The sequence below is a fragment of the Ictidomys tridecemlineatus genome, chromosome 3, assembly GCF_052094955.1.
Source record: "Ictidomys tridecemlineatus isolate mIctTri1 chromosome 3, mIctTri1.hap1, whole genome shotgun sequence".
NCBI classification, from domain to species: domain Eukaryota; kingdom Metazoa; phylum Chordata; class Mammalia; order Rodentia; family Sciuridae; genus Ictidomys; species Ictidomys tridecemlineatus.
Window position 1 is genome coordinate 49,781,472 of NC_135479.1, and position 27,022 is coordinate 49,808,493.

General features: G+C 41.2%; 1 protein-coding gene across 1 annotated transcript; it reads left to right on the top strand.

Annotated features, from left to right (window-relative positions):
* Positions 1-1,685: 1,685 nt before the first annotated feature.
* Dhx33 (DEAH-box helicase 33) lies at positions 1,686-26,595 on the top strand. Its single transcript, XM_005337336.5, has 12 exons — positions 1,686-2,045; positions 4,657-4,817; positions 5,847-6,074; positions 6,264-6,434; positions 10,624-10,809; positions 11,519-11,630; positions 13,315-13,474; positions 13,641-13,729; positions 15,439-15,566; positions 15,942-16,145; positions 19,153-19,239; positions 20,912-26,595. The coding sequence occupies exons 1-12, from the start codon at positions 1,754-1,756 to the stop codon at positions 21,218-21,220; spliced, it is 2,127 nt and encodes a 708-aa protein (XP_005337393.1). The 5' UTR covers positions 1,686-1,753; the 3' UTR covers positions 21,221-26,595.
* The last annotated feature ends 427 nt before the right edge of the window (positions 26,596-27,022 follow it).

Here is a 27,022-nt window from a genome sequence, read left to right on the forward strand (position 1 = left end):
GGATGATTTTAAACATATACTGAGGAGAATTTTTTTTCACATACTGAGCTTCACGGAAATAAACTCCAGAAGATGTTCTTTCACGTTAGGTTGAAACTTATCCTTTATTCTCTGGAGGTCATATTTTCTGTATGCAGAGCCAATCTTCCTGGAGTGAATTAGTTTTTTGTTTCTTTCTTTCTTTCTTTTCTTTTTTTTTTTTTTTTGTACCAGACATTGAACTCAGGGGCACTCAACAACTGAGCTACATCCCCAGCCCTATGTTATATTTTATTTAGAGACAGGGTCTCACTGAGTTGCGTAGTGCCTCGCCATTGTTGAGGCTGGCTTTGAACTTGAGAAGCTCCTGTCTTAGCCTCCTGAGCCACTGGGATTACAGGTGTGCGCCACTGCAACCGGTTCCTCTCAAAGCTTTTAGGAAGGAACAGAGGAACTAGTAATGTTTTCTCTGCTGGAGTTCTAGATGTTTTCATTGGTTAGAGTATCATGACAGGGCTGGAGAGTTGTGTAAGGAATTTGAGAGTCTGGCAGTAATGATTGGGAGAAAGGAAGCGTTAAAGACCATTTTAGTTCCATTCAATTCCCTCTTTCCCTGCTTGTGTTGCTGAAGCACACAGCATCCATCCAGATGATCACTTTCTTAGGAAAATATGATTGTCAGAGTCATTGAATTTGTCTTTCTTTTCTGTTAATAAGGATGATTACATTGCCCTTTTCAAAATTAAGATTTTGTGACATTTGAATGACTTTAATTTCAGAAAACTCAATTTCTTCATTTGTAAATTGAGGGTATCAGGATCTACCATTTAACTCTAGAAGATCAATGCAAACCTTTGTATTTCTCATTGATTTTTTGGGGGGTGGGGAACTGGAGATTGAACCCAGGGCCTTGTGCATGCAAAGCAAGCACTCTACCAACTGGGCTATATCCCCAGCCCCTCTCATTGACTTTAAATAAGTAATTCCTTGAAGAGTGACGATTTTTGTGCACAGAGAAGGAGAAACTTGTTTTTGGGCGGTGGGGGGAAATGTACAGGGGACTGAACTCAGGCACTCGACCACTGAGCCACATCCCCAGCCCCATTTTGCATTTTATTCAGAGACAGGGTCTCACTGATTGCTTAGCACCTCGCTTTTGCTAAGGCTGGCTTTGAACTCGCGATCCTACTGCCTCAACCTCCGGAGCCGCTGGGACTACAGGCGTGCGCCACGGCGCCAGGCGAGAAACGCATTTTTGCTGGAAGTAAACCGGTGTTAACGTCAAGGAGAAGAAAGTCGTTATTCTAGACCAATGTCCCACGGAGCCACATACCCAATCTTTCTCTGTTGTTGCTCCGGGCTTTTTTTTTTTTTTTTTTTAAAGAGAGAGTGATAGAGGGAGAGAGAGAGAGAGAGAGAATTTTTAATATTTATTTTTTAGTTATCGGCGGACACAACATCTTTGTTGGTATGTGGTGTTGAGGATCGAACTCGGGCCGCACGCATGCCAGGCGAGCGCGCTCCGGGCTTTTTTGTGGTTGTACATCAGCCTCCACTCTCATCGCCCCTAAGAATTAAACGTCTTCCCAAACCCCCAATGCATTCTGGGAATTGTAGTCCCCTCCCTAAAGCTTGGGGGCGGCCGTTAGGTCGTTGGTAGTCGCCCAGAACCGGCTGCACGTGGAGAGAAAGGGGCGGTGCTTGCTTGGTGCCGGCAACCGAGAGGGGCAGGAGCTTCCTGCTCTTGCGCCTCCTGCCGCGGCGTCCTCCCGACATGCCGGAGGAGGCGGGCTTCCCGCCGGCCAAGAGATTCCGGCCGGGCTGTGGGCCTCCGAGCCGCGCCGGTTCCCACCCTCCCGAGAGGCGAGTAGTGATGCTGCTGACTGCGGGCGGCGGCTGCGGTAGAGGTGGAGGAGGAGGCCGGCGACAGCAGCCGCCCCTGGCCCAGCCCTCGGCCAGTCCCTACCGTGAGGCCCTGGAGTTGCAGCGCCGGAGTCTGCCCATCTTCCAGGCGCGGGGGCAGCTCTTGGCCCAGCTCCGAAACCTGGACAGCGCAGTCTTCATTGGTGAGTGGCCGCGCCAGCGGGTTCCTTTTTACTCGGTTCCTGCTTTGCGGGAACAGTTTCTTAGGTGCTTCTCCCTTTCATTCGTTTTTATTTTTATTTTTAACAAACTTGAACGCCCCTTCTGTACCAGACCTGGAGAGGGATCTCGGAGAAGAGTGGAAGTTACCGACGGTTGTAGAGAAAGACTCACTTTCGCTGAAAGGGTAGAGAAGCGTATGGGGGCTTTGGAAGCTTAGATGAGTGGATCCAAACTAATCTGTGAGGAAACGGCTGGGGAGGTGAACCTGGAGGGAGTGCTTTCTATGTAGAAGAGACCGTGCCTGAGAGACTGGAGACTGGAAACAGGCCGATGGGATGGGAAGTAGTAGTTCTGATGCATGTAAGGAGCTGAGCAGAGCTGTAAGGCAGGGATTAATTTCAAGGGGCTTTGATCTCCCACATTTAGTAAAGATCTCATGAAGACGAGCTATCAAAGACGGAAAGGAGACCCAGGACTGCTGCTTATGAGAGGAATATAGCTGTAAGAAGGCAGTGAGCAGATGCAACCGTAAAGTTTAGTAATAGGTGGACCACTAAAAAAATTGCCCACTGGATTTGATTGGGGCATATTTCTTTTTTTTTAATACTTATTTTTTTAGTTATAGGTGGACACAATGTCTTTATTTTACTTTACGTGGTGCTGAGGATGGAACCCCAGTGCCTCACCCATGCTAGGCCAGTGCTTTACCTCTGAGCCACAACCCCCAGCCCTCTTTGGGGCATATTTCCACAGAACCATGGGGGTAAGAGCTAATGTGGCATTGAGTTAAGTAGGCAGAAAGTGAAGGAATGAAAGCAGAGGGAGCAGTTTTCTGTTTTGAGAAAAAAGAGAGGCTGAGAAGAACTTACAGATATTCATAGGTTAAGGGGAAGAACTCAGCAGAGAGGGAGGCTGAAGACAGGATAGAACTAATAGTAAAGGTTGGGTGGGGGCCACTTGGCAACAAGGACTAGAGGAGAGCTGGCCTAGATAGGAGAAATGCTGTCTCAGAGGACTGTGGGCCCTGGAGAAAGGAAGCAAGAATGGTGTGATTGCAGATGCACTTGTAGAGGGAAATCACATTAGAGGACTTTTTTTTTCTTGGAAGAGTTCTGCTGAGAATGGGAGTCTCAGAGCCTCAAGTAGATCCTTGGAGAAGATAGAGACAGAAGACAGGCTGCAAAAACAGGAACAAGATCAACGGTAGAGACAGGAACAAGATCAGTGGTAGAGTTGATGCCCAGATGTCTCTTAGCCCTACATCTGAAGCATTTGGTTATTTTACTTTAGCAATGCTCAGTTATTCTGGTGTAGGAGCAGGAAGGGGAGACATGGATCCAACTTGTTAGGATTGTGCCTAGGAGATTCAACAGGAAGATTGCAGAATACTCAAATTCTTAGTCTGTGATTCTTGGGCTAGGTCAGGAAGGATGAGCAGTTAAAGGGCTCTGATGACTGAGAGAAATGGGACTCTAAGACTTGGAAGCTAGAGAGGGGTCATGATAGCAAGGAAAGAGTATGCCTAGGTTTCCCAAGTACTTGGGAAATAGGAAGGCTGCTTCTATGCAGATGTTTTTGAGCTCCCTGAGTTCTTTGATCTAATTAGACACTGTTAAAGGAACCCACAGAGGATAGGAAATAACATTTATTGGATACTTACTATATATAGGGTACTCAAATCCATGGAAAGACAGAGACTGACTTGCTTTCCAGTACTTCTGGTATTGGAAAAGGACAGAAACATTTAAACATTCTATATAAACTAGTCTGTTCAGTGCTAGGAGAGGGATGAACAGAGCACAGAGGAGCCCAGATGAGGGCCACCAGTGCAGCCCTTGGGCCCCCTTAAGGGCTTACCCATCTTGTTGTTTTCCAGACAGCAGCATGAGGGCAGGTATCTAATTCTGTAATAGTGTAGACAGAGGCAGAGGGCTTGAAAGAAAGTGGCAGGTCAGGGAATGGTCAGGAGTTTGTTACGGTTACATGTGTGAATGACATCTTTTCTTGCTAATACATACCAATTTGTATAAAGTTGTATTTCATTTTAACTTATAACTTTACCAGCTACCTATTGTTGAACATATATATTGTTTCCAATTTTTAAGTGTCAAGAGCCAAAGTTTTCTATTTATTTTTTATTGGTGCATTATAATTAAATGTAATAGGATTCATTGTGACATGTTCATACATGCACATAGCACAATTTAGTTAATTTCATTCTGTGGTACCTCCCCCTTTCCCTCATTCCTCCCTTCCTCTGGTCCCCTTCCTGTATGCTTACTAGTCTCCCTTCTAATTTTTATGAGCCAAGTTGAAGAAGTCATCTTTAATTATTTCCTTAGAATCAATCCCTGAAAGTGGAATTGTGGGTCAAATGGCACAAACATTTCAAATTTTTAAAAAATATAGTTTAACTTCCCCAGAAACAATTCCAGCGAACACTCTGCAGCAGTAAGAGTGCACATTTTTCTAAGGCCTTTAACTCAAGGTATTTTCTTATATCTTTTTTTTCTGACTTTAAGCTGTTTGGAGAATTCTGTGTCAATTTACATCTAAGTGAGACTTTTTTTTTTTTTTTTTATTCATTCCTAGGGGAAACTGGCTCTGGGAAGACAACTCAGATCCCTCAGTACCTCTATGAAGGGGGCATCAGCCGCCAGGGCATCATTGCTGTGACCCAGCCCCGACGAGTAGCTGCCATCTCTCTTGCTACTAGAGTGTCAGATGAGAAGAGAACTGAACTTGGGAAACTGGTACTTCATTTCCTTGTTTAATATCAGTACTGTTTATTGAGCAGTGCTCTCTCTGTGACTTTTGCCTTTTTATATTTTTCTGAACAAGATTTCTTATACATGGCAAACTTCTTTTTTTTGCCACAGCTGTTTAGGCCATTCTCAGAGTTCTTTCCCAGTTCTGAAGAGATCAGAGAATCTAAGAGGGTTGCAATTCTGTTTGCTTTGCTTTCAAAAGCTGTTGTAGCCAGGCAGGGTGGCACAGGCCTGAGATCCCAGCTGTTCAGGATTCTGCTGAGGCAGGAGGATCACAAGTTCAAAAGCAGCCTCAGCAACTTAGTGAGACCATGTCTCAAAATAAAAAATAAAAAGTGTTGGGAATGTGGCTCAGTGGTTAAGTCCCCCTGAGTTCAATTCCTAGTACCATTGCCACCTGTTGGAAAGTTAGATAAATTGTTTTCCTTGAGCATTTTGAGACTTTAGTAACCTCTGTTAAATATTTTTATATTTTTCTAGAAACATTGTAGGCATCTCTCTAGCATATATGTAGGTATTTAAGATGAGTTTCAGAATTTTATAGAAGACAGATTTATATTTGTGTGCATGTATACTAGCTTCACTTAAAAACATCTTGGACATCTTTTTCATATCTATATACAGCTTCATGTGAAACTTATTAAGTATCTGGTAGGAGGTTAGTTTAAAATTCTTTGTAATGCTCAGCATAATTGCAGTTAAAGGTATATGTCCCCTTCCTCGCTTATTGTGTATTAACATTCACATATCAAGAGAGAATATTCATCCTTTGGTTTTTTGGTACTGGCTTATTTCACTTAGCAAGTTAGTTTCCAGTTTCAGCCATTTACTGGCAGATGCTCAATATAATTGCAGTTAAAGGTGCATGTCCACTGAGTAGACCATATGATCCCCAAGGGAGCAGGCCAGGATAGTGGTGGTCTTGTGCACTGTGATAGGTGCTTAGGACAGTGCTGGATACAAGGGGATGCTCGACAGATGTTTGGTGCATGAACGAGCTGTTCCTCCATATAGGTTGGTTATACAGTGCGCTTTGAGGATGTCACCTCAGAAGACACCAGGATCAAGTTCCTAACTGATGGCATGCTATTGCGTGAAGCAATTTCAGACTCCCTGCTTCGGAAGTACAGCTGTATCATTTTGGATGAAGCCCACGAACGGACTATCCACACAGATGTGCTCTTTGGAGTGGTGAAAGCTGCTCAGAAGAGGCGAAAGGAACTGGGGAAACTGCCTCTCAAAGTATGTGCAGCCAATTTAAGGAAACAGGCTTGTTTCTTTCCCATGTGTTTTCTTGCTTCAGAAACACAGAGAAAGATAAACATGATGGGAGTGGCACAGGCCTTGACCATCTGCTTTTAGGGCTTGGGAGGGGCATAGAAAAGCTGTCCAATGCCTACTTGCTATCCTCCTTTTTGTTCTCTTGCGAAGGTAATTGTGATGTCAGCTACCATGGATGTGGACCTATTTTCTCAGTATTTCAATGGAGCCCCTGTCCTCTACCTGGAAGGTCGGCAGCATCCAATCCAGATTTTTTACACCAAACAGCCTCAGCATGATTACCTACATGCAGCTCTTGTTTCGGTCTTCCAGATCCACCAGGTATGGAATGGGGTTCAAATTCCTGACAGATTCTGTGTTCTGTACATTTGGTAGTGAGAACATTCAGCCTTGAAGAGAAAAGCCACTGACAGGTGCAGTGACACACACTTGTAATCCTAGTGACAGGAGGCTGAAACAGGAGGATGGCAACTTCAAGGCCAGCCTCAGCAACTTAGTGAGGCCGAAGCAACTTAACGAGACCTTGTCTAAAAATAAATAAAAAGTCTGGGGATGTAGCTCAGTGAGAGAGTGCCCCTGGGTTCAATATTCAGTACCAAAAAAAGAAAAGAAAAACTAGTTAATACACCACTTTGTGAGCATGTCATCAAGATAAATATGAAAGGTTGAGAGTGTAGCTCAGTGGTAGAACACTTGCCTAATGTGTAACACACACACTCACACACACACACACACACACACATACACAAACACACAGAAAGTTAAATAAGGAATTCAATTGCTATGTCTAGGTTTTTAGTCATTTTTATGGTATCTCTTATTTATTTATTTTTAATTTTTTTAGTCATACATGACAGCAGAATGTATTTTGACATATAATACATACATGGAATGTACATACATCAATCATATTGTCTATGCTATTCTGCTTCTCTTATTTTCTCTGAAAAGAAAAATAATTCAACTCTGACCAACAACTTTCCTCCACTAAACTAGAAAACTATCATATGTTAGAGCACTGCCCTACTTGGTTTCTTTTTTTTTTTAATTTATCAGAAGCCCCACTAAAGAAGTACATTTTATATTACAACCTTCTCCCTCTTTCTCTCTCTCTTTGCATATATATACATACATACATATATATATATATATGCATATGTACATATGGATATATATAAACTATATTAAGACTATGAAAAACTATCTCCTTCATTACTTGTGATATAGTCTGTTATTTTCTACCTCATTAAAAAAGTAAAAATTGACTCAATAATGGGTTGCAATTAAGAGTTGTTTTTTAGGGTTGGGAGTGTGGCTCGGGTAGATTGCTTGCCTAGCATGCGTGAGGCTCTGAGTTTGATCCCAACACCACCAAAAAAAAAAAAGAGGTGCTTTTTTAACTTCATTAAAGAACTATTTCAAAATCCCTTCTCATTTTATTAAATATTTACTTTAAAAACTTGAATTATTAAATCACCTCATTTTTGTTTGATTTGTATAAAATTATTTTTAATTTTCCTGTTAATTTTCTGAGAAAATCTAAAGGCAAAGAACTATCTTTTATTAGGTCTGTGCAACTGTCATATTGACACTCTTGCCACTCTTCCATAGTGCCCATGGTGATGCCCGTTACTGCTTCCTCTGGCTTCCCAGTCTGGCTGCACTGGGTAGGAGAGGGAACCTGTAAGTTTAACTAGACCATACTCAAGACTTTGAGTCAAATTCTAGGTTTCATCCTCTCACAACTTATCTTTACCTTGCTCCCCCAAGTCCTGAGCCTTTCTGGCTCCTCTAGGGAAATCACCTCATCTCTTGTCACTGGTCCCCTTAGTAGGCACCCAGGACACAGCTTCCTATTCCTATCATTCAGTGTCTCCCCCCCATCTCTTCCATCTTTCAAAACTGAGTTGAACACACTCATCTCATTGTTGTGCCATTTTGGGACAGTGACCCTTACTGTCAATTTGATGGTATTTGGGAAAGAGAAAAGGTCAGTCCGCCTTGTTTAACTGCCAAAAGCAAACTTGAAATAATGGATTTTTCATGAATAGTGGCTACTGATACATTCAGGGTATATAGTAGCTTTGATGCATTCTGCTACTGATAAAGTTTTGACCGTTTTACACTTTATTTTGTCTGTATATACTTCTGAAATTTGTCCTATCCATATTAGGCTCAAAAAAAAAAAAAACACACAGGAGCTGGTTGTAGTGGTGCACACCTGAAATCTCAGTGACTCGGGAACCTGAGGTAGGAAGATGGCAAGTTTGAGGCCAGCCTCAACAAATTAGTGAGGCCCTAAACAACTTAGTGAGACCCTATCTCAGAATAAAAAATAAAAAGGGTTGGGGAAGTAGTTCAGTGGTAAAGTACCTTGGGTTCAACCCCTAGTACCCCATAAGTTAAAAAATACACACATATATAAATATATGAATGTGTATATGTACTTAAGTATATACTCATTCTTCAGCATTCAAAGTGGGGGTTAGTTCCAGGACCCCCCCATGGATACCAAAATTTGAGAATACTCTAGTTCTTTATAAAATACATGGTATTTGCATATAATCTACACATATCATCCTGCATAATTTAAACCATCTCTGTATTACTTATAATACTTAGTACTATGTAAATGCTATGCAAATAATTGTTAGATTGTTTAGCAAATAATGACAAGAAGTCTGTTTAATACAGACTTAGTTTTTTAAAATAGTTTAAATTTTTTTTAGATGTATATTGTATTAATGTGTATTTTGACATACGTACATTGAATATAACTTATTCTAATTAGGATCCCATTCTTGTGGTTGTACATGATGTGGAGTTTCATTGTTCATGTATTCATATATGAACATAGGAAAGTTATGTGTGATTCATTCTATTCTTTTCTAATTGTAACTCCTCTCCCCTTTGTCTAATTCAATGAACTTCTACTCCCCATCCTCACTTATTGTGTGTTAACATTCACATATCAAGAGAGAATATTCAGCCTTGGGTTTTTGGTACTGGCTTATTTCACTTAACAAGATAGTTTCCAATTTCATCAACTTTCTGGCAAATGTCTTAATTGGTGTGTATGCACCACATTTTTTTTTTTTTTTGGTTACAGGGGATTGAACATAGAGGTGCTTAACCACTGAGCCACATCCCCAGTCACCCGCATTTTTTTTGGCAGGAGGGACATGTACTGGGGCTTGAACTTAGGAACACTCAACCACTGAGCCACATCCCCAGCCCTATTTTGTATTTTACTTAGGGTCTCACTGAGTTGCTTAGCACCTTGCTGTTGCTGAGGCTGGCTTTGAACATGCAATCCTCCTGACTCAGCCTCCTGAGCTGTTGGGATTACGGGCGTGCACCACCACACCTGGCTCCCAGCCCTTTTTAAAAATATTTTATTTAGAAACAGGGTCTTGCGTAGGACCTCAACCTCCTGTGCCACTAGGATTAGGGGCATGCACCTCCATGCCCAGCATACCATATTTTCTTTATCCCTTCATCTGTTGAAGGGCACCTAGGTTGGTTCCATAGCTTTGCTATTGTGAAGTCAGCTGCTATAAACATTAATATGGCTATATCACTGTAGTGTGCTGATTTAAGTCGTTTGCCTATATACCAAGGAGTGGGATAACTGGGTCAGATCTATAGGTGTTTGAATCTGTGGATGTGAACCCTGAGGATGTGGAGGGCCAACTGTATATACATACGAACGCCCATAATTATTGCTAAATATTTTTCAGTTATTTTGCCATATGTATAATCTGTCTGATTGAACAGATGTCAAAGAAAAATCAGGTAAATGGGCATATCATTTACTTGATCATTCTCTTTGAAGGTGAACAACCCAGTTAACCTCAGTGTCTCAAGCAGTTATATAGGGTACTTTTTTTTTTTTCTGGTATTGGGGATTGGACCCCGGGTGCTTACCACTGAGCTATATCCCCAGCTCTTTCTTATTTCTTTTTTTTGGTGGAGGGAGATTAGGTCTTGCTCAGTTACTTAGGGCCTAGCTAAGTTGCAGAGGCAGGCCTTGAATTTGTGAACCTTCTGCCTCAGCCTCCTGAGTCACTGAGATTATAGGCATGTGCCACCATGCCCAGCTATGGGATACCTTTGTGGTATATGATGGCATCATTGAATAAGTACGCCTTTTCCAGTATGATTGCTTCTGGAGACTTCCATTGATGAGGATTTCATTAAGTTGCCTTCTGTTTTATCAGTTTCATCTTTTAAGATGTTTGGGAAAGGAAGGCAGCTTTATGTAGATTTTATTTTCTTGCCTGATTGTGCTTTCCCTGGTATTGTCCCTTCAAAAAAGCAACCTGGTAATTTTCCTTCAAAATGTCCTTGTCTGGTTTCTAAACATAGCTGGTTAACTCATACCTGTTACGGTTCTGTATGTTGCTGGTAAAACTCTTCTCCCAGGGAGCTATCAACATTTAGGCTTCTTACATCTCCACACTTTGTGAAATGTTATCAGTAAACATTTTTTTCCCCTCTTTTTTTAAAGGAAGCCCCTTCTTCTCAGGACATACTAGTGTTCCTCACTGGTCAGGAGGAGATCGAAGCAATGAGCAAGACCTGCCGAGACATCGCAAAACACCTCCCTGATGGCTGCCCTGGGATGTTGGTCCTCCCTCTGTATGCCTCCTTACCCTATGCACAGCAGCTCCGAGTCTTCCAAGGTGCCCCTAAGGTGAGTTCCTGCTTCTGTCCTGCTCCATCCCTGGGCACCCAGTCAGATCCACCAGTGGGGCCCATGTGCCTTTCACTGGGCTCCAAATAAGGTACGTAGGAGGGGTTGTCCAGGCATCAGTGAGCTAGCTGAGAAAATACAGATACATATGGCACAGCTACAGGTGGAACTGTCCTCTGAGAAGAACAAGGAAACAGTTTTTAGGGGATGAGGGAAAGTACAAAGGCCAAGATGAAAGGTAAGTGAGTGACTCTTGTAAGGGCTAGTATAAATCACAGTTTGTCCATATTATGGTTTATTGTGTGCCTCTGCTGTGCCAGGCACAGTGCTAATGCTCATGTGCACTCCCGTCATTCAGGCTCCTACAGGGGTATTGAGGCCCTAGAGGGGAAGTAGACAGTGCTCACTGGGCACATATGAAATTGGCAATGCCAGGATTCCAGGTCTCATCTAATTGTTTTTGAATCTTGTGCTTGTCCCATTACATCTCATCACCTCAAGTTAATCTTTAGAACTGCAGTGTCATTTTCTGCCTTCCCATCCCTGTCTAGTTTAATGACCAACTATTAATACTGATGACCACCATTAATAATGAGAAGTCATCTTTTCTCTGTCATGAGAGATGGTGGCAATTAATGGTGAGAATATGTTTTAAACTTCTGAATCATATATGTGTCATGTGGCTTTTTGGTTTTCTTCCTCCTTTTAGGGCTATCGCAAAGTGATCATTTCAACCAACATCGCTGAAACCTCCATAACCATTACAGGAATAAAATATGTAGTTGACACGGGCATGGTTAAAGCAAAGAAGTATAACCCTGGTGAGAATTTGTAGCTCATGAATGTCTCTCCTGTATATAGTGAGCAACCATTGAAACTAGTCTCACAATTTTCCCCAAGTGAGCATTTCATGTTTATAAGTAACTGCGATTTGAATGGCAGGGACCATAAGTGAGATAGTCTAGAAATCAAGTCCAAAAAGGAGACAGACCTAATGCAGGTATAGGAGACAAGAAGTCAAGATAGGAAAGGAGCCCACATTTAGCAAACCTAAGAACATGGTCAGGGTCTTGGGCAGAACATTTGAAAGCCCACTGGAAGTTGGGCAAGAATGATTGCTGGAAGACCACAGACAATCTGTTAGCAATCAAAGGCTCTTATGAGAAATAATATTTTGTGTATGGCTGGTGTGTGCTCCCAGGTTTCCGAGGAAGCAGAAGGATCCTTTAATCTGGGGTAAGGGGCAGCAGGTGGACCACCATCTTTCTCCTACAATATGCAGTGAGAGACTTGCTGGAAGTTATTTTTGCCCATTTCTGTTTGAGCTGAAATTACCACTCCCCAGTATTTAATTGAAGTGCTCTGTAGCCACTGGTGGGGCTGACTGTCATGTGTAGATTTCCTAGAGACAGCATATGTGAAATGGTGTGGGTTTTCATGGCCTGGCACAGAGTACACCTTTGTCCAGAACAGATGTTAGCCAGGCAGCTGGTTCATGTCTGTAATCCAAGCAATAAAAGGATTGTGGATATACTCAATGGTAAAGCTGGGTTCAATCCCCACTACCAAAAGGAAAATAGAAAAGTTTTAATGTCATTTATTCCTAGGAAACAAACTTCACATGAGGTCTCACAGAAAACAGAGGATAGCCAGGCGTGATGGTGCATACCTATAATCCCAGCAGCTCGGGAGGTTGAGGCAGGAGGATTGTGAGTTCAAAGCCAGCCTCAGCAAACACGAGGCACTAAGCAACTCAGTGAGACCCTGTCTCTAAATAAAATATAAAATAGGGCTGGGGATATGGCTCAGTGGTTGAGTGCCCCTGAGTTCAATCCCAGGTACCAAAAAAACAACAGAGAGAAAAAGCACACTGGTGACTCGAGGCATTCACTTTCTGAGTCATCAATCAATAGTATGACCAACATTCCTAGCTTGCTAGAAACTGTCTCAGTGTTAGCATCAAAATTCTCATATCCACTGGGTGCAATGGCACACACCTGTAATCCCAGTGGCTCAAGAGGCAGAAGTATCACAAGTTCAAAGCCAGCCTCAACAATTTAGTGAAGCCCTGTTTCAAAGTAAAAAATTTAAAAGGCTGTGGATGTGGCTCACTGGTTAAACACCCCTGGGTTCAGTCCCCAGTACCAAAAAAAGTCTTATATCCTAGAAACCTTCAGTCCCAAGTATACTAGGGTGGTTGACTATCTTGCAATGTAATACATGACTTCTGAAACTACTTCAGGCCCCTTGCTAGGAGCATGAGGCTTTTCTGATATTTTCATAACAGATTTACACAGGGCTCATTGCAAGGCCCTTTTTTACTATGGGACCAAAGCACTGGAGCAATCTAGTTTTGTGCTTTCACATTTAGCCTTGAGTTTTTCTGAACCTCCGTATTATAAAAGGCTCACTGGTATTCTGAGGACTGTTACTTTTTGTCATCACTGTGGAAACAGTTTTTTTATGTGACGAGCAAAGCACTGATGAGTCCCACTCTCCCTCTAGACAGTGGTCTCGAGGTGTTAGCTGTGCAGCGTGTGTCAAAGACTCAGGCCTGGCAGCGCACAGGGAGGGCTGGCAGAGAGGACAGTGGCATCTGTTACCGGCTGTACACCGAAGAGGAGTTTGAGAAGTTTGAGAAGATGACTGTACCAGAGATCCAGAGGTCAGTTCAAGGCACACTTGCACCCTTGCTGTCTGCCCCTGTCACTCTTTTCTGTTGGCTTGTTTTCCAGAGCTGTGGTTTTTGTTAATGCTGTTCCGTCAATGGTTCTGACTGACTTGCTGGGGGTCAGGGATGAGTAATGATCCTGGTCTCATACTCTTCACAGGTGTAACCTGGCGAGTGTGATACTTCAGCTTCTAGCTATGAAAGTCCCGAATGTGCTCACCTTTGACTTCATGTCCAAACCGTCTCCAGGTAAGTGGAGTCCTCAGTGTGACAGAAGGTAAATGAGTAGCTAATAAGTGTACTCTTCCCCAAAACAAGTATTTGGGAAGAAAAACAAGTATTTCCATCATCTCCTTTTGCCAATTTAACTTGTTGAATAACAATGTTGTCTTTCAGAGAAGGGTCTCAAAATCATAAAATGACAGTTTCTATGCTGTCAGACCCATCATGCAGGGACTTACAGTCAGGGGACTTGACCTCTGGAACCAGTGAAGGTCATTAAGGGTAATCCATGGGATACTACAGAAATGAATTGTGCTTGTGTATTCAAAAGGACAGCAAAGATCAAATTTCTTGGCTTTAAATTGGAATTTGATTGTTCCCTGCCTTTGTAGATAATCTCCCCATGGTGGAAGAAAATAACAACTAGAGTCCTAATGATTGTAGCTTGTGGCATATGACATCACGTCACTACTCTGTTGTCCTTTTATTTATTTATTTTGTTGTTTGAAATGGAACCCAGGGCTGCTTTATCACAGAGTTACATCTCCAGACCTTTTTATTTATTTATTTTTATTTGAGACAGGGTCTTGCTAAGTTGCTTAGGGCCTTGCTAAATTACTGAGGCCCTCCCAGAACTTGTGATCCTCTTTTCTCAGCCTTCTGGGTTGCTGGGATTTCAGGCGTGCACCACTGTGCCTGGCTTGATTTTCCTCTTTTTACAATAAAAAATAAAATGCAATCATAGAAAAGAAAGAAAGAGAGAAAATATAAACAAATGATGGTTATGAAGGGTCCCGCTCTGATCCTCAAGTTCTTAGTTTTCCTTTTCTAGAGCAGCTGTTGTGTTCATTTTCTAGTTGTCTTCTACAGAAAATGTATGCATATGCAAGAATGCAGTCTCTTTAAAAACACCCATAGCCCTGCCAGGCAGGTGTCACACACCTATAATCCCAGGCAAGAGGGTAGAAAGTGCAAAGCCAGATTGGGCAACTTAGTAAGACCTTGTGTCAAAAATAAAAGGACTAGTTGGGGGCAGTGGCACATGTCTGTAATCCTAGCAGCTCAGGAGGCTGAGGTGGGGTAATCGCAAGTTCAAGGGCCACCTCAGCAACTTGGTAAAGCTTCTAAGCAACTTAGGGAAACCCTGTCTCAACATAAAAAAGTAAAAAGAGCTGGGGATGTGGCTTAATGGTTAAGTGACTCTGGGTTCAATCCCCAGTATCATAAATAAAATAATTCATAAATAAATAAATAAGGTGAATGGGCTGGGATATAGCTCCATGGAGGAGCATGGATGTAGCCCCAGCATTGTTTAAAAAAAAAGAAAAAAAGTCTCAGAAATAAAAACACACATAGCAACACATATCATATACTGTTCTACACTTGGGTTTTTCTTTTCACTGCTAAATTTCTGCAAAGGATGATATTTATAAGGTGTAAGGAGCAATAAAACCAATGTCTGTGTCGCTGTTACCGGTGCCAATGAACCCCCAGGGACCCCACTTGGCTGCTTCCGCCTCCTTCCCACTCCCTCAGAACAACTGCCCTCCTGTATTTTATTTGTAAGCTTTTGGCTTTTTAGTGGTGTCATTAATAGCTGTGAATAGTGTGCTGGGCAGTGGTTGGGTGGGTTTTGCTGTTATTTGGTGTGGAGTTGTCAAAAGCTCCTGGAAGTACTAAACTAGCTGTGACTTCTTTTTGGAATTTTGGTCCTTTTTATGTCTCTGTTTCTTCAGATCACATTCAGGCGGCCATTGCCCAACTGGACCTGTTAGGTGCTCTTGAACATAAGGATGACCAGCTTACACTGACTCCAATTGGAAGAAAGATGGCAGCATTTCCGTTAGAGCCCAAATTTGCCAAAGTAAATGATACCTTCTCCTCAGTCCCTTTTCTGTCTGTTACAGGTTAGCTATCCCAAAGCAAACAATTGAGCCCTGTGGTTCTAATCTCACTTGTTCTCTTAAATAATTACTAACCCCTACTTTTGTATAAAGTTGTGTGTGGGATTCAAAGGCATATAAGTCATGAGCCCTGCCCACAGGGATTTGGAATTAGTCAGGGAAGGCAGTCATCCCTTTTATAAAAATGTAAAATGACATGACTTTACATATAAAGTCATGGTTTTAGAGACCTTGCCCTTTAATTCCTTTGAATAAAAGCTAGAAAGAGTATACAGAAAAACTATTCAGAAGCTAGGAAAATAGTTGGTTTATACATTTTTAATTTTGATTTTCAGACCATCCTTCTATCCCCCAAATTCCACTGTACAGAAGAAATTCTGACCATCGTTTCCCTGCTGTCTGTGGACAGTGTTCTCTATAATCCTCCTGCCCGGCGGGATGAAGTGCAGGGTGTCCGGAAGAAGTTCATTTCCAGCGAGGGGGATCACATCACCCTGCTCAATATTTATCGGACTTTCAAAAACATAGGTGGAAATAAAGTGAGCCTTGTTTTGTTCCTTTTCTCAAATGCTAACTCCTTTTTTCAGGCATATATATTTTTTTCCTATTTCAGTGCTGAGGTTTGAACCCAGGGCATGTAACCACTCAGCAATATCCCCAGCCCTTTTTTGTATTTTATTTAAAGAGACAGGATCTCACTGAATTGCTCAGGGCCTTGCTAGATTGCTGAGGCTGGCTTTGAACTCACTGTTCTCCTGCCTCAGCCTCCCAGGCTGTTGGGATTACAGACATGCACCATCATGCCCAGCAACACACTCCTGGCCTTTTATTTTTTATTTTGAGACAAAAGATATCTGAATTTCCAAGTGTGGCCTTTTTTTTTTGTGATTCCCTTTCTCAGCTTCCCAAGTTACTGGGGTTGTAGGCATGCCCCTTCCCTTTTTGGCTGGATCATCTGAAGAGCCACACAAAGAATGCCAGATTTTTATTTTGGAAATGTCTGAGTAGTGGGATATCACCTGGGAATAAATTTAATTGTGGACTTTGTTCTGCTTGTGTTTAATTTGTACTTGATGTAGACCAAATCAGTTATGTGTTTGGTGCTTCAATTTTGTAGCTATTTTATTAGTTTGTTTTTTTGTTACTATAACATAGTACCTGAGGCAGACTAATTTGTTTATTAAGAAAAGAGGTTTATTTGGGCTCACAGTTCTGGAAGTGCCAGATCTATGGGCCTCATCTTGTGGTAGTCTTCTAGCAGAACCCTGAGATGGCACAGAGCATCACATAGAAGACATCACATAGAAAGGATTCAATGATGAGGGATTCGATCTAGTGGCTTTATCTAAACCTAGCCACTTTCCAGAGGCCCCACCTGTAAACATCATAATTGGATTAAGTTTCTGCTTGTTGAACCTCACAATGGGGAATAAATTTCTTTCATTTATTTTTTGTTTTGATACTAGAGGTTGAACCTATGGAAGCTTTACCACCGAGCTATATCCCCATACCTTTTTACTTTTTTTTTTTTTTTTAATATTTATTTTTTAGTTTTCGGCGGGCACAACATCTTTGTTTGTATGTGGTGCTGAGGATCGAACCCAGGCCGCACGCATGCCAGGCGAGCGCACTATCGCTTGAGCCACATACCCAGCCCCACCTTTTTACTTTTTAAGACAGGATCTTGCTAAGTTGCTGAAGCTGGCCTCTGACTTGTGATGTTCCTGCCTAAGCCTTCTGAGTTGAGAGAAGCTTTAGGAAACGTTCATACCATATCTAGACGACAGCAATCACAAAATGTTTTTTTCCCCTCACCTACCTCACACTTTCTTCACAGTAGTTTTTGCTAGTGTGATATTTCAGTTCCTTGTACCAAGATAGAAAATGACAATATGTTCTCTTGTATATTAGTAAAATCTGTAATTATGCCATAGCGTGCACATTTTTACTTTAAAAAAATGCCACCACTCAGGGCTGGGGCTATAGCTCAGTGGTAGAGCGCTTGCCTAGCATGCATGAGGCACTGGGTTTGATCCTCAGCACTACTTAAAAATAAATAAAATAAATGCCTTCTCTCCATCTACAACTACAAAAAAAAAAAAAAAAACACCATTCAGCTTTAACATTTCTATACTTTTTTGTACATGTACCTTAGTTCTATTTATTTATTTATTTTTGTTGCAGGGATTGGACCCAGGGATCTTTCATCTCTAAGCCGTATCCCTAGCCTTTTTTATATTTTATTTTGAGACAGGGTCTTCCTAAGTTACTTAGGGCCTCATGAAGTTGTTGAGGTTCCTTGTGATCCTTCTGCCTCAGCCTCCAGAGCTCCTGAGATTACAGGTGTTCACTGCTACACCAGTGCTTTAATTTATTCTTAAGCAAACAAAATATTGCTGATGCAGTAAAAACGCCAAGTGCTCCCTTATTGAGCACTATCCTATAGCTGGTGTGTATTTCCCATATGGGCGACTGTATTTCATATCCATCCACATTGTATACTCTAAACATAAATATTTTCTTACACTATCCTTTGGCAGCTTCTTTCTACTTACAACACTGAGTGACCATCTTGTACTGGTCTCCCTATGCACACTGGGATCAACACCTAAGAGTGTATCTGCCAGGCCTTGGGATAGCTGTAGTTCAGTTTTACCAGGTTGGAAAGTGGCTCTCTCAAATTGTCTGTAGTCCCTCATTCTGTATAAGAGTTTCCATTTCCACCATCCTCTCCAACTCTAAGTTGAAATAACTTCAATTTTAACCTAGTTGATGGATGTGAAATTGTATCTCAGTTATTCTAAACTTCATTGCCGTGATTCCTCAAGAGACTCAACTTTCTCACATAAGTTTATTGGGTGTTTATATTCCCTCTTCTGTGAGTTCAATCAGTTCATATCCTTCGTCTATTTTCCTCCTGGGTTGTTTTTTACAAATATAGGGTATGATGCAAAATATATCAGTCTGTTGCTTTTCTCATGGTGAATTGAAATAAGGAATATTTTAGTTTCTCTTTAAACTATTAATTTATTTTTTTGTTTGGTGTTACTGGGGATTTATACTAGGGGCACTTTACCTCTGAACTATATTCCCAGCCCTTTTTATTTATTTAAAAAAATCTTTATATTTTAGTTGTAGTTGGACATAATACCTTTATTTTATTTATTTATTTTTATGTGGTGCTGAGGATCAAACCGAGGGCCTCACTCGTGCTGAAGCTGGCCTCCAACTTGTGATGTTCTCCCTACGCCTTCTGAGTTGAAGTGCTCTACCACTGAGCCACAACCCCAGCCCTTGATTTTTTATTTTGAAATGGGATAGCCTCTGAATTTGTGATCATCCTTGCTTCAGCCTCCTAAGTTGCTGTGATTATAGGCATGTGCCACTGTGCCTGGCAAGAGGTTTTCTGATAGTCCTTCTTGACACTGGAAATTTTCCCTCTGAATTCAACTGTGTTCTCAAAGTTTTATTTACATACACACACTCACACATTCTTTTTCAGTGTAGAAACGAGAGGATTGTGATATTTCTTTTTCTCCTATTCAGGACTGGTGCAAAGAGAATTTTGTGAACAGCAAGAATATGCTGTTAGTAGCTGAAGTGAGAGCACAACTGAGGGAAATCTGCCTAAAGGTATTGTCTCTTCTTGATGCTCTTTGGGGAACTAACCTGTCAGTATTTTCTATGGTAATATTTTAAGTTGCCTATCACTAGTGATTATAAAAGGAATTCTCATTGTAAAAAAATTTAAAACTAAGTAAGAAGAATTACCCATAATTCTACCTTTTACTATTTTGTTCTACTTCATAATAACACTATTTTTTTAATTATTTCATTTTTTACAGTTACTGTATGTGTGTGTGTGTGTGTGTGTGTGTGTGTGTGTGTGTGTGTGTGTGTATGAGAGAGAGGGGGAGAGAGAGAGAAATGTACATATAGTTTATGTACAGATTTATAAACTTTGTTTGTTTGCTATGCTTGGGATGGAACCTAGGACCTTATGCATGCTAGGCAAATGTTTTACCATTAAGCTACACCTTGAGCTCCATCTTGACAGATGAGATAAAGGCAAGAAATAAGCTGGCCAGCACATACCTGTAATCCCAGCTACTCAGAAGTCCATGTTAAGAGGATCACAAGTTCAAGGCCAATTTATCAAGACCCTGTTGCAAAATAAAATTTAAAAGAAAAGGCTGGGAATGTAGCTCAATGGGAGACCACTTGCTTAGCATGTATGAGAACTCTGGGTTTGATCACAGGACAATAGGGAAAAAAATAAAAAGGAACAGTTGATTGCCAAAAACAAAAGCCCTTGAGGAAAATGGGGGATGTTTCAAAGGATGAAGAGGACAGGAAGTAGTCATACTTCACAAGAGACTGGAATAAGCGACTGGAACAAGCCATCAGGAGTTGCTGGTTCTCTTGTTCTGTCTGCTTGCTTTGTTTCTCCTTCTCACTTTGCCTCCACATGCACATGATGGCTTTACATGGCCTACCCACCCCAGGGGCCGGTGAGCAGGAGCCTGACAGAGATTGATTAGATCTCCTATTTTAGACCTAAACATGCCAGCCTAGGTCAGGTAAGTAAGTGTCCACCACTGGTCTGTTGAGCCATAACCAGTGGTACAAGGTTCCACTACCCACTCAGCAAGGGCACAGAGCAAGGACATTGACTGATGACTGACATTCTCACTGCAGAGATGAGGGCAGCATTTCCAGTAGGAGCAGCATATGCAGGGGCCAACAGCTAGGAGTCAATGCATGGATCTAGAGAAGAAAAGACTATTGATTATAGAGAATGTCTGCAGAAGAGGGGTGGGGCCAAGAACTGATGGGGTGACCTGGCAGTGGCTCATCTTCAGCTTTATCATAGGAACTTTGCACTTTTTGCCAACAGCAATAAAGACACTAAGGGTTTTGAGTGAATGAAGAGGGACTGGAGTTGTGCTTCAGGAAGATTAATTTGGCAGCAGTATGTGAGTGAGCAGTAGATGATGTGGCCAAAATGAAAGGGAAAGGCTTTTCCTTCCAGGGATGACCTGATGGACCTGCCTGTGGTCTGGTCATTGCATGAATGCTCCCTGGCAAATATTTCTGTTCTCAGTCTTCTCTTGCACTGTGCCTTCATCCCCTGCCCATGCTGATGCCTAAGGCCATTGAGTCAGCCACTGTAGAATGTCAAAGTGTGTTTTGACAGACTTGGCAGGATGCTGCATTTTAGGTCCCGTTGTTCCAATGCACTTGTGTAGTGTTGAGCAGTGTTTATGTTTGGGGTCTTTCCATCTCTCCATATCTCCTGAAACAGATGTCAATGCCAGTCATGTCATCGCGAGGAGACATGGAGAGCATCCGCCGCTGCTTGGCTCACAGCCTCTTTATGAGCACTGCTGAGCTCCAGCCTGATGGTACCTATGCCACCACCGACACCCACCAGCCAGTGGCCATCCATCCCTCATCTGTCCTCTTCCACTGCAAGCCAGCCTGTGTCGTATACACTGAGCTGCTGTACACCAACAAGTGCTACATGAGAGACCTCTGCGTCGTGGATGCTGAGTGGCTGTATGAGGCTGCCCCTGAGTACTTCAGGAGGAAGCTGAGAACCACCAGAAACTGAGCTGCCCCAGGCTGTGGCACTGTGGCTGTGTCTGGAGCTTGGATCACAGTGGTCTCGTGGCAGACTCCCAGGCTGGCACCTAGAGAAGCTGTGAGTTTCAGCACAGCTATATGCGCCTAATCTCCAGAGGCTTGAAATCATCTTTGCTGAAACTCCTCAGACTGAACTGTGTAGATGTATACATATCATTTCAACCTTGGGCATTTCAGAATTATGCTTTTGGTCCATGGTGGGTGACTTTGGGTAACTTAGTTAATTCATGAGCCTCAACTAGAGATAATAATCATACTAACTTATAAGATTGGTGTCATGAAGTTGAGAGAAAATGAATGGAAAATTACCTAGAGCTTTGCCTGATACAGATACACACATAGTAAATTATGAGCCATTATGTTACTGTTTTCTATCTGATGTGAATTAAGTACAACAAGATACCCTGAGTTCTTGTGACTGACAGGCATGGAGCTTAGATGTTGTCCTTGATTCTATTTAATGTCTTTCTTTATACAGCTTTAAAGTAGAAACATAAGAAATTGACTTCTGTAGAAGTTTCAAGAGGGAGGTGCTGTTGTCTCTTATCTCCTGGGATGGCCATCCCTGCTGAGCCTCATGTCTCAGGGTGCAGACTAGTCTTTGCCCATCTCGAACCAGAGATCAGTGAAGGAGTCTCTTGGCCCTTGGCACATGTCCCCATCAGTGCTTTCAGGAGACATGTAAGTTAACCTGGGTGAAAGTTGATTGTACCTTCTGAATCATGTCAGATGTAGACACAAGAAACCAACCTGTTGGTGTAGTAGTCTCCTTACACACCCAGTTGTCATTTTTCTCTTTAACTGAGCACCTATAAATGTGTGCACATGAAGAGTAATTCTGTGCTCTGTTTCAACTGTTTCTCTGTGGGCAGGGCCCCTGGTCAGAGGTGCTGGGGGTAAGAGGGAATGAAGAGGTTCATGGTCAGTGAGAACCCAGAGGGCATCTACTCCTCCCATTCACCACAACTGACTGTTATAGTCTTGTATCTTGTTGATTTTCTGTCTTTTTTCCTTTATAGGGACATGGGGACATCTGGCTTTGCAGATGTCTCTAACCTTCATTGTTTACATTTGTCAGAGGGAATTTGAGGATCTACACAGTCTCTTCCTACTGGGGAAAGACTAAAGATTCTTATTAGCTAGTTTATATCAAAAGCAAATAATCTTTCCCCGGAGAATGCTTGGACCTAGAAGCAACCAAGATTAAGCATGATAAAAGTTGTGCTTAATTGTTCCAAAATGCAATTTTGTCATTACTTTACATAGTGAATTGCACAATCCATTAAGCAGGGGGCCAAACTGCCTACCAGCTTCTTCAAAGAAAGTGGGCAGTCTCTTCAGTCAGGGTCCCATGAGCTCTTTTCAGACTGTCACCTGATTGCTCACCTCCATTAAAGGGTCTCATTGGTCCACAATTGTCTAAATTTAATCTGGCCTGGTCTTTATTTATAAAATTAGCTGTAGTCTGAGTAATTTGACTTTTTAGCCCGTATTTAGGGTTGTCTAGGTACTTATTTCTGTTAGAAATGGTTACAGTTATGTCAAATGGAATCTGACAGTTCCTGTGGACCTTATTGTACAGAATTCTTAAACTTGAACTTGTTCTTCCACAAATCAGCTTGTTCTTACCATTACTGACTTCCTGAAAAGTTCTCCAGAAAGTTTTCTTTTTAAATATATTTTTATCATTCATAAGAGGGGGCTAGGATGTTTAGCCTGACTTGGTAGAAGAAAATATTGTGCTTTTTTTGGTCAGAACTTTTGTATAATCTTTTATTTTTATTGAGCTGTAACATTTTTGCTCTACATATTTTCCACAAACAAAACTATTCCTTGTGATCTTGAGCTGCTGTGAAGTATGACAATTGATAATATTATAAAAATGTTTCCATCTTTTCCTCATTGATAAAATCTTTGCTGTTGTACAACAACTTCAGTCAAAAAATTATACATAATAACTTGGGTAAAATATTTAATCTTTGACAATATGATATTGATATGTTATAAACAATCTAATCCATTAAAAATATTCTCTATCCCAGATCATCCACTTTTTATCTGGAAACTCAAACTAGAAAATCTGAAAGCATGAAGAACTTTTCAAAACCACTTTCAAGAAGTGACAGGTCTGGAGACACTTGCTTTATGCTAATAGGGAATCCCTCCCTGTGGAAGTAACTTTAAGCCTCTCCATTTTCTCTTCAAAAGGTCTGAGAGAAACATTCACATCAGAGGGAAGAAAGATACATCTGACAAGCGATAATCTTTCCAAGCATAAATGTTAAATACCTGAATCAATACTAATTTCTCTTGTTCCATTTCTTTTAGTTTACTTTTTATACACACAAAGATAACACACACCCTAGAAAATGTTTCACCCTCATGATATTTTTTTTTTTTTGGGTGGGGAGGGGGGTACCTGAAATTGAACCCAGGGTCACTTAACCTCTGAGCTACATCCCCAGCCTTTTTTTATATTTTATTTAGAGATGGGTTCTCAGTTGTTGAGGGCCTCACTAAGTTGCTGAGGCTGGTTTTGAACTCATGGTCCTCCTGCCTCAGCTTCCTGGGATTACAGGTGTGATCCACCATGCCCAGTTCCTCATGATATTTCTACACACTTACTTCCATAGCATGTGTACTTGCTCCCTGCCTGATTGTCTCTCTTTTAAACCATGGACTTTTCTGCCTTATGCAAGAATTCTGAATTTAATCTTCTGGCTTACAAACATTTTCATAGACACAATTCCCAATGTCCCTGGTGAATATTTTAATGGGAATCCTCTGGATAGTCCTTCTCTTTCTTCAGATTGATGTAGGAGAGAAAGCCATTTGTCCTTTTGCTCTGGAGATCTAAAAGTGGCCAAGTTGTTCACTGCGGGCCAGCCCAAGACAAAGGATGTCACAGAATTGATGTTCCCCTCTCCCGTTTCATCTACACAGCTTCCTCTGCACATATCAGTTTTATTTTGTTTTTTACCTTTAAGTTATTATGTTTGATTTTCATCAGAATAGATTACTGTAAAGAAAGAGATGCTACTTCTGCCTCTGTAGGCCTCTTTTGAGTTCTATCCGTCCATCAATCAGCAGTGTCACATTGGTAATGGGCTTTTTTTGCAGGACTTTATTCAGGATTAAAAATGAATCACTCCTCTTTCTTTCTACTGGTGATTTCATTTTCATAGAATTTATGATGAATTTTGCATTACAGAGGGCTTTGCATTGCTTTCATTTCTTGTTGAAATCATCCTTTGTGACTTGTTAGCCTCATTTAGTTCCTACCAAGAGAGGACATTCCAAATTGTCTTACTTCTTTCATTTCAATAACACTTATTTCCAAACATTTCATGTAACTTATATTGAATATTTTCTGTGTCTCAGAGAAATGTACACTTCCAGAGAGAGGAATCTTTTGTCCGTTTTTGTTCTCTGTTGTATCCAAAGCACTAAAAGAAGTACTTTGGAACTTTCTAGAAAGCAAGCACTTCCTTGTTGGATAATTAAGAAAAACTTCTCTAGAAGCTTTGGCAAAGACCTTCCTCAGACTTTAGGGATAGACAGGGGTTTTCCTCCTGCTGAACATGTTCTCAAGTCAGAGCTGCAACCTTCCTGGCTCCTCCTGAGGCAAAGAAAGCCCTTAAGGTGCTGGAACCAGCTGTTCTTTGAACCAACTGATGAAGGGATTGTAATTGCTCTTTATGTTGATTGGTTGACAAGAGTGGTTTCAACCTTGTCTTCCTTTTGACTCTCAGGATCACTGTTGTCAGGTAAGGTTCTATTTTTGGTTTCCCAGGGTCATTTTTTGCTTCATGTTTTCCTGGACCGATTAGCAGCTTTGTGTTATTCTTCTTTGGGGACATTCTTGATAGGAGTTTTATAGTTGACCTCATCCAGTGTAAGGCAGGAATTGCCAGAATCAGTTATATTGAGAAATTTTGATAAAGGGTCATCTTTAGAACTTCCATTCAGGTTTCAGAGGTCTCAGTGATGGTCCCATTCCTTGGGACTCCAGGTAAGGCTGAACATCATGGCGGAAGCATGTGGCATAGGGAAGCAGCTCACTGGATGAACAGGAAACAGAGCGAAATATTATTTTTGTGTTTTCTGTCTTAGTCACATCCTCAGCCCTTTCTTTATAGTTTACTTAGAAACGGGGTCTCTCTAGTTGCTTAGAGCCTTGCTGAGTTGCTGAGGCTGGCTTTGAATTTGTGATCCTCCTGCCTCAGCCTCCAAAGCTACTGGGATTATAGGTGTGCGACACTGCGCCTGACTAAAAATACTGTATTTTTAATAAAACATTCATCATTGCTGGTAATCAATGGGGAGTGGGGTAGTTTATTCCTCAACAAATTATCTCTATATAGAGGAGTTTTGAGGGGTCAAGTAAACCTTGAGTTTTGTCCAGCTTAAATACCTGAACAGTTTCTGGAAATGTATATTCTCTGAAGAGTAAAGAATGTAAAGAGCTTCTAAGTAGCTTTAATGTTTCTGTATAGATACCTGTTTATTACTATAACATTGTGGTAGGATTTTAATAGAGTAGTTTTTTCTATTGGGCTTTTTTAAAAGCTGATTTTTAACATAGCTGCTCAGGGATTAAATCAGATGGAAAACCCATTCTGACTCAACATATTACTACAAAGAAATAAATGGTTATTTATATTGAGCTGCAGGGGACAATGCACTTTAAACTTAAACTTTCTTAAGAAAGTTGACTGTTTCACAATGATAATGCAGTATAATCTCAAGCTACTCTTTTCAATTGGTAAAATATCAGATAGTGTGATGCTTCTTTTCCAATCTGTGCAATCCATATATGGACAAATCACTAGTTACCATTCCAAGCAGCTCTGCATGCATCAGGTGTTTATCTTCTATTGCCAGTAACCATGAAGTATGAAACACCCAGGTAATACATTCTATTACAGGGGCAAGGACTGCAAACACAGGTCCTTGGTGAAAATCCTTAATGCTACTGCATCTCTACTATTTAGAGATACTAAAGGGGAGCAAATTTTTGCACTGTGCATAAAACTAAATTTTACTATGGTACATAAATCCAAGTAATTCAGCCATCAGAACTGCTTAGAACTCTGGCTATGCATCTAAGATGCCAATGCTTGAGCAAGAGGAATTTATAAAGAAAATAAGAATTTTATTATACTGTATTTGATTAGATTGTTACAACTTGCAGAAAAAGCTAGTGGGGGTGGAAATCAAGTTGACTCAAGCTTATGCTGAATTTTGAGAGTCTGGTCTTAGCTAATACAACTATAAAAACATCTCTGTATATAATGCTCAAATTTGCACTTAACTATCAAATCCATAAAAATGAAACTTGTACATTTTGTGTGTGGCTCCTTTGTTGGATTTTCTTTCCCTAATTTACAGGGTACTGTTTAGAAACTATTAAGTCTTCTCAATGGCACTCATTTGGTAAGCCATATTTTTTTAGTACAGTATATAGCCCATGTTCCTAGGAAGTAAGATCATTGTGTTTTTTTTTTTTCCTTTTTCTTTTTGTAAGTAGTAGTGGGGCCCTCTACTACTGAACTACATCCAACCTTTCTTAAAATTTTGAGATAGTATTAATCTACGTTGTCCAGGCTGGTCCTGAACTTGAGATCCTTCTACCTTAGCCTCCCAAATAGCGGGGATTAATGCCCAGCTTCCAAAAGACGTTTTAAATACCATTATATATTGCTTCAAAAATCTCATCAGAGAATGAACCATTATAGCAGCACCCTCTATTAGTATTCATGTTTCTAAC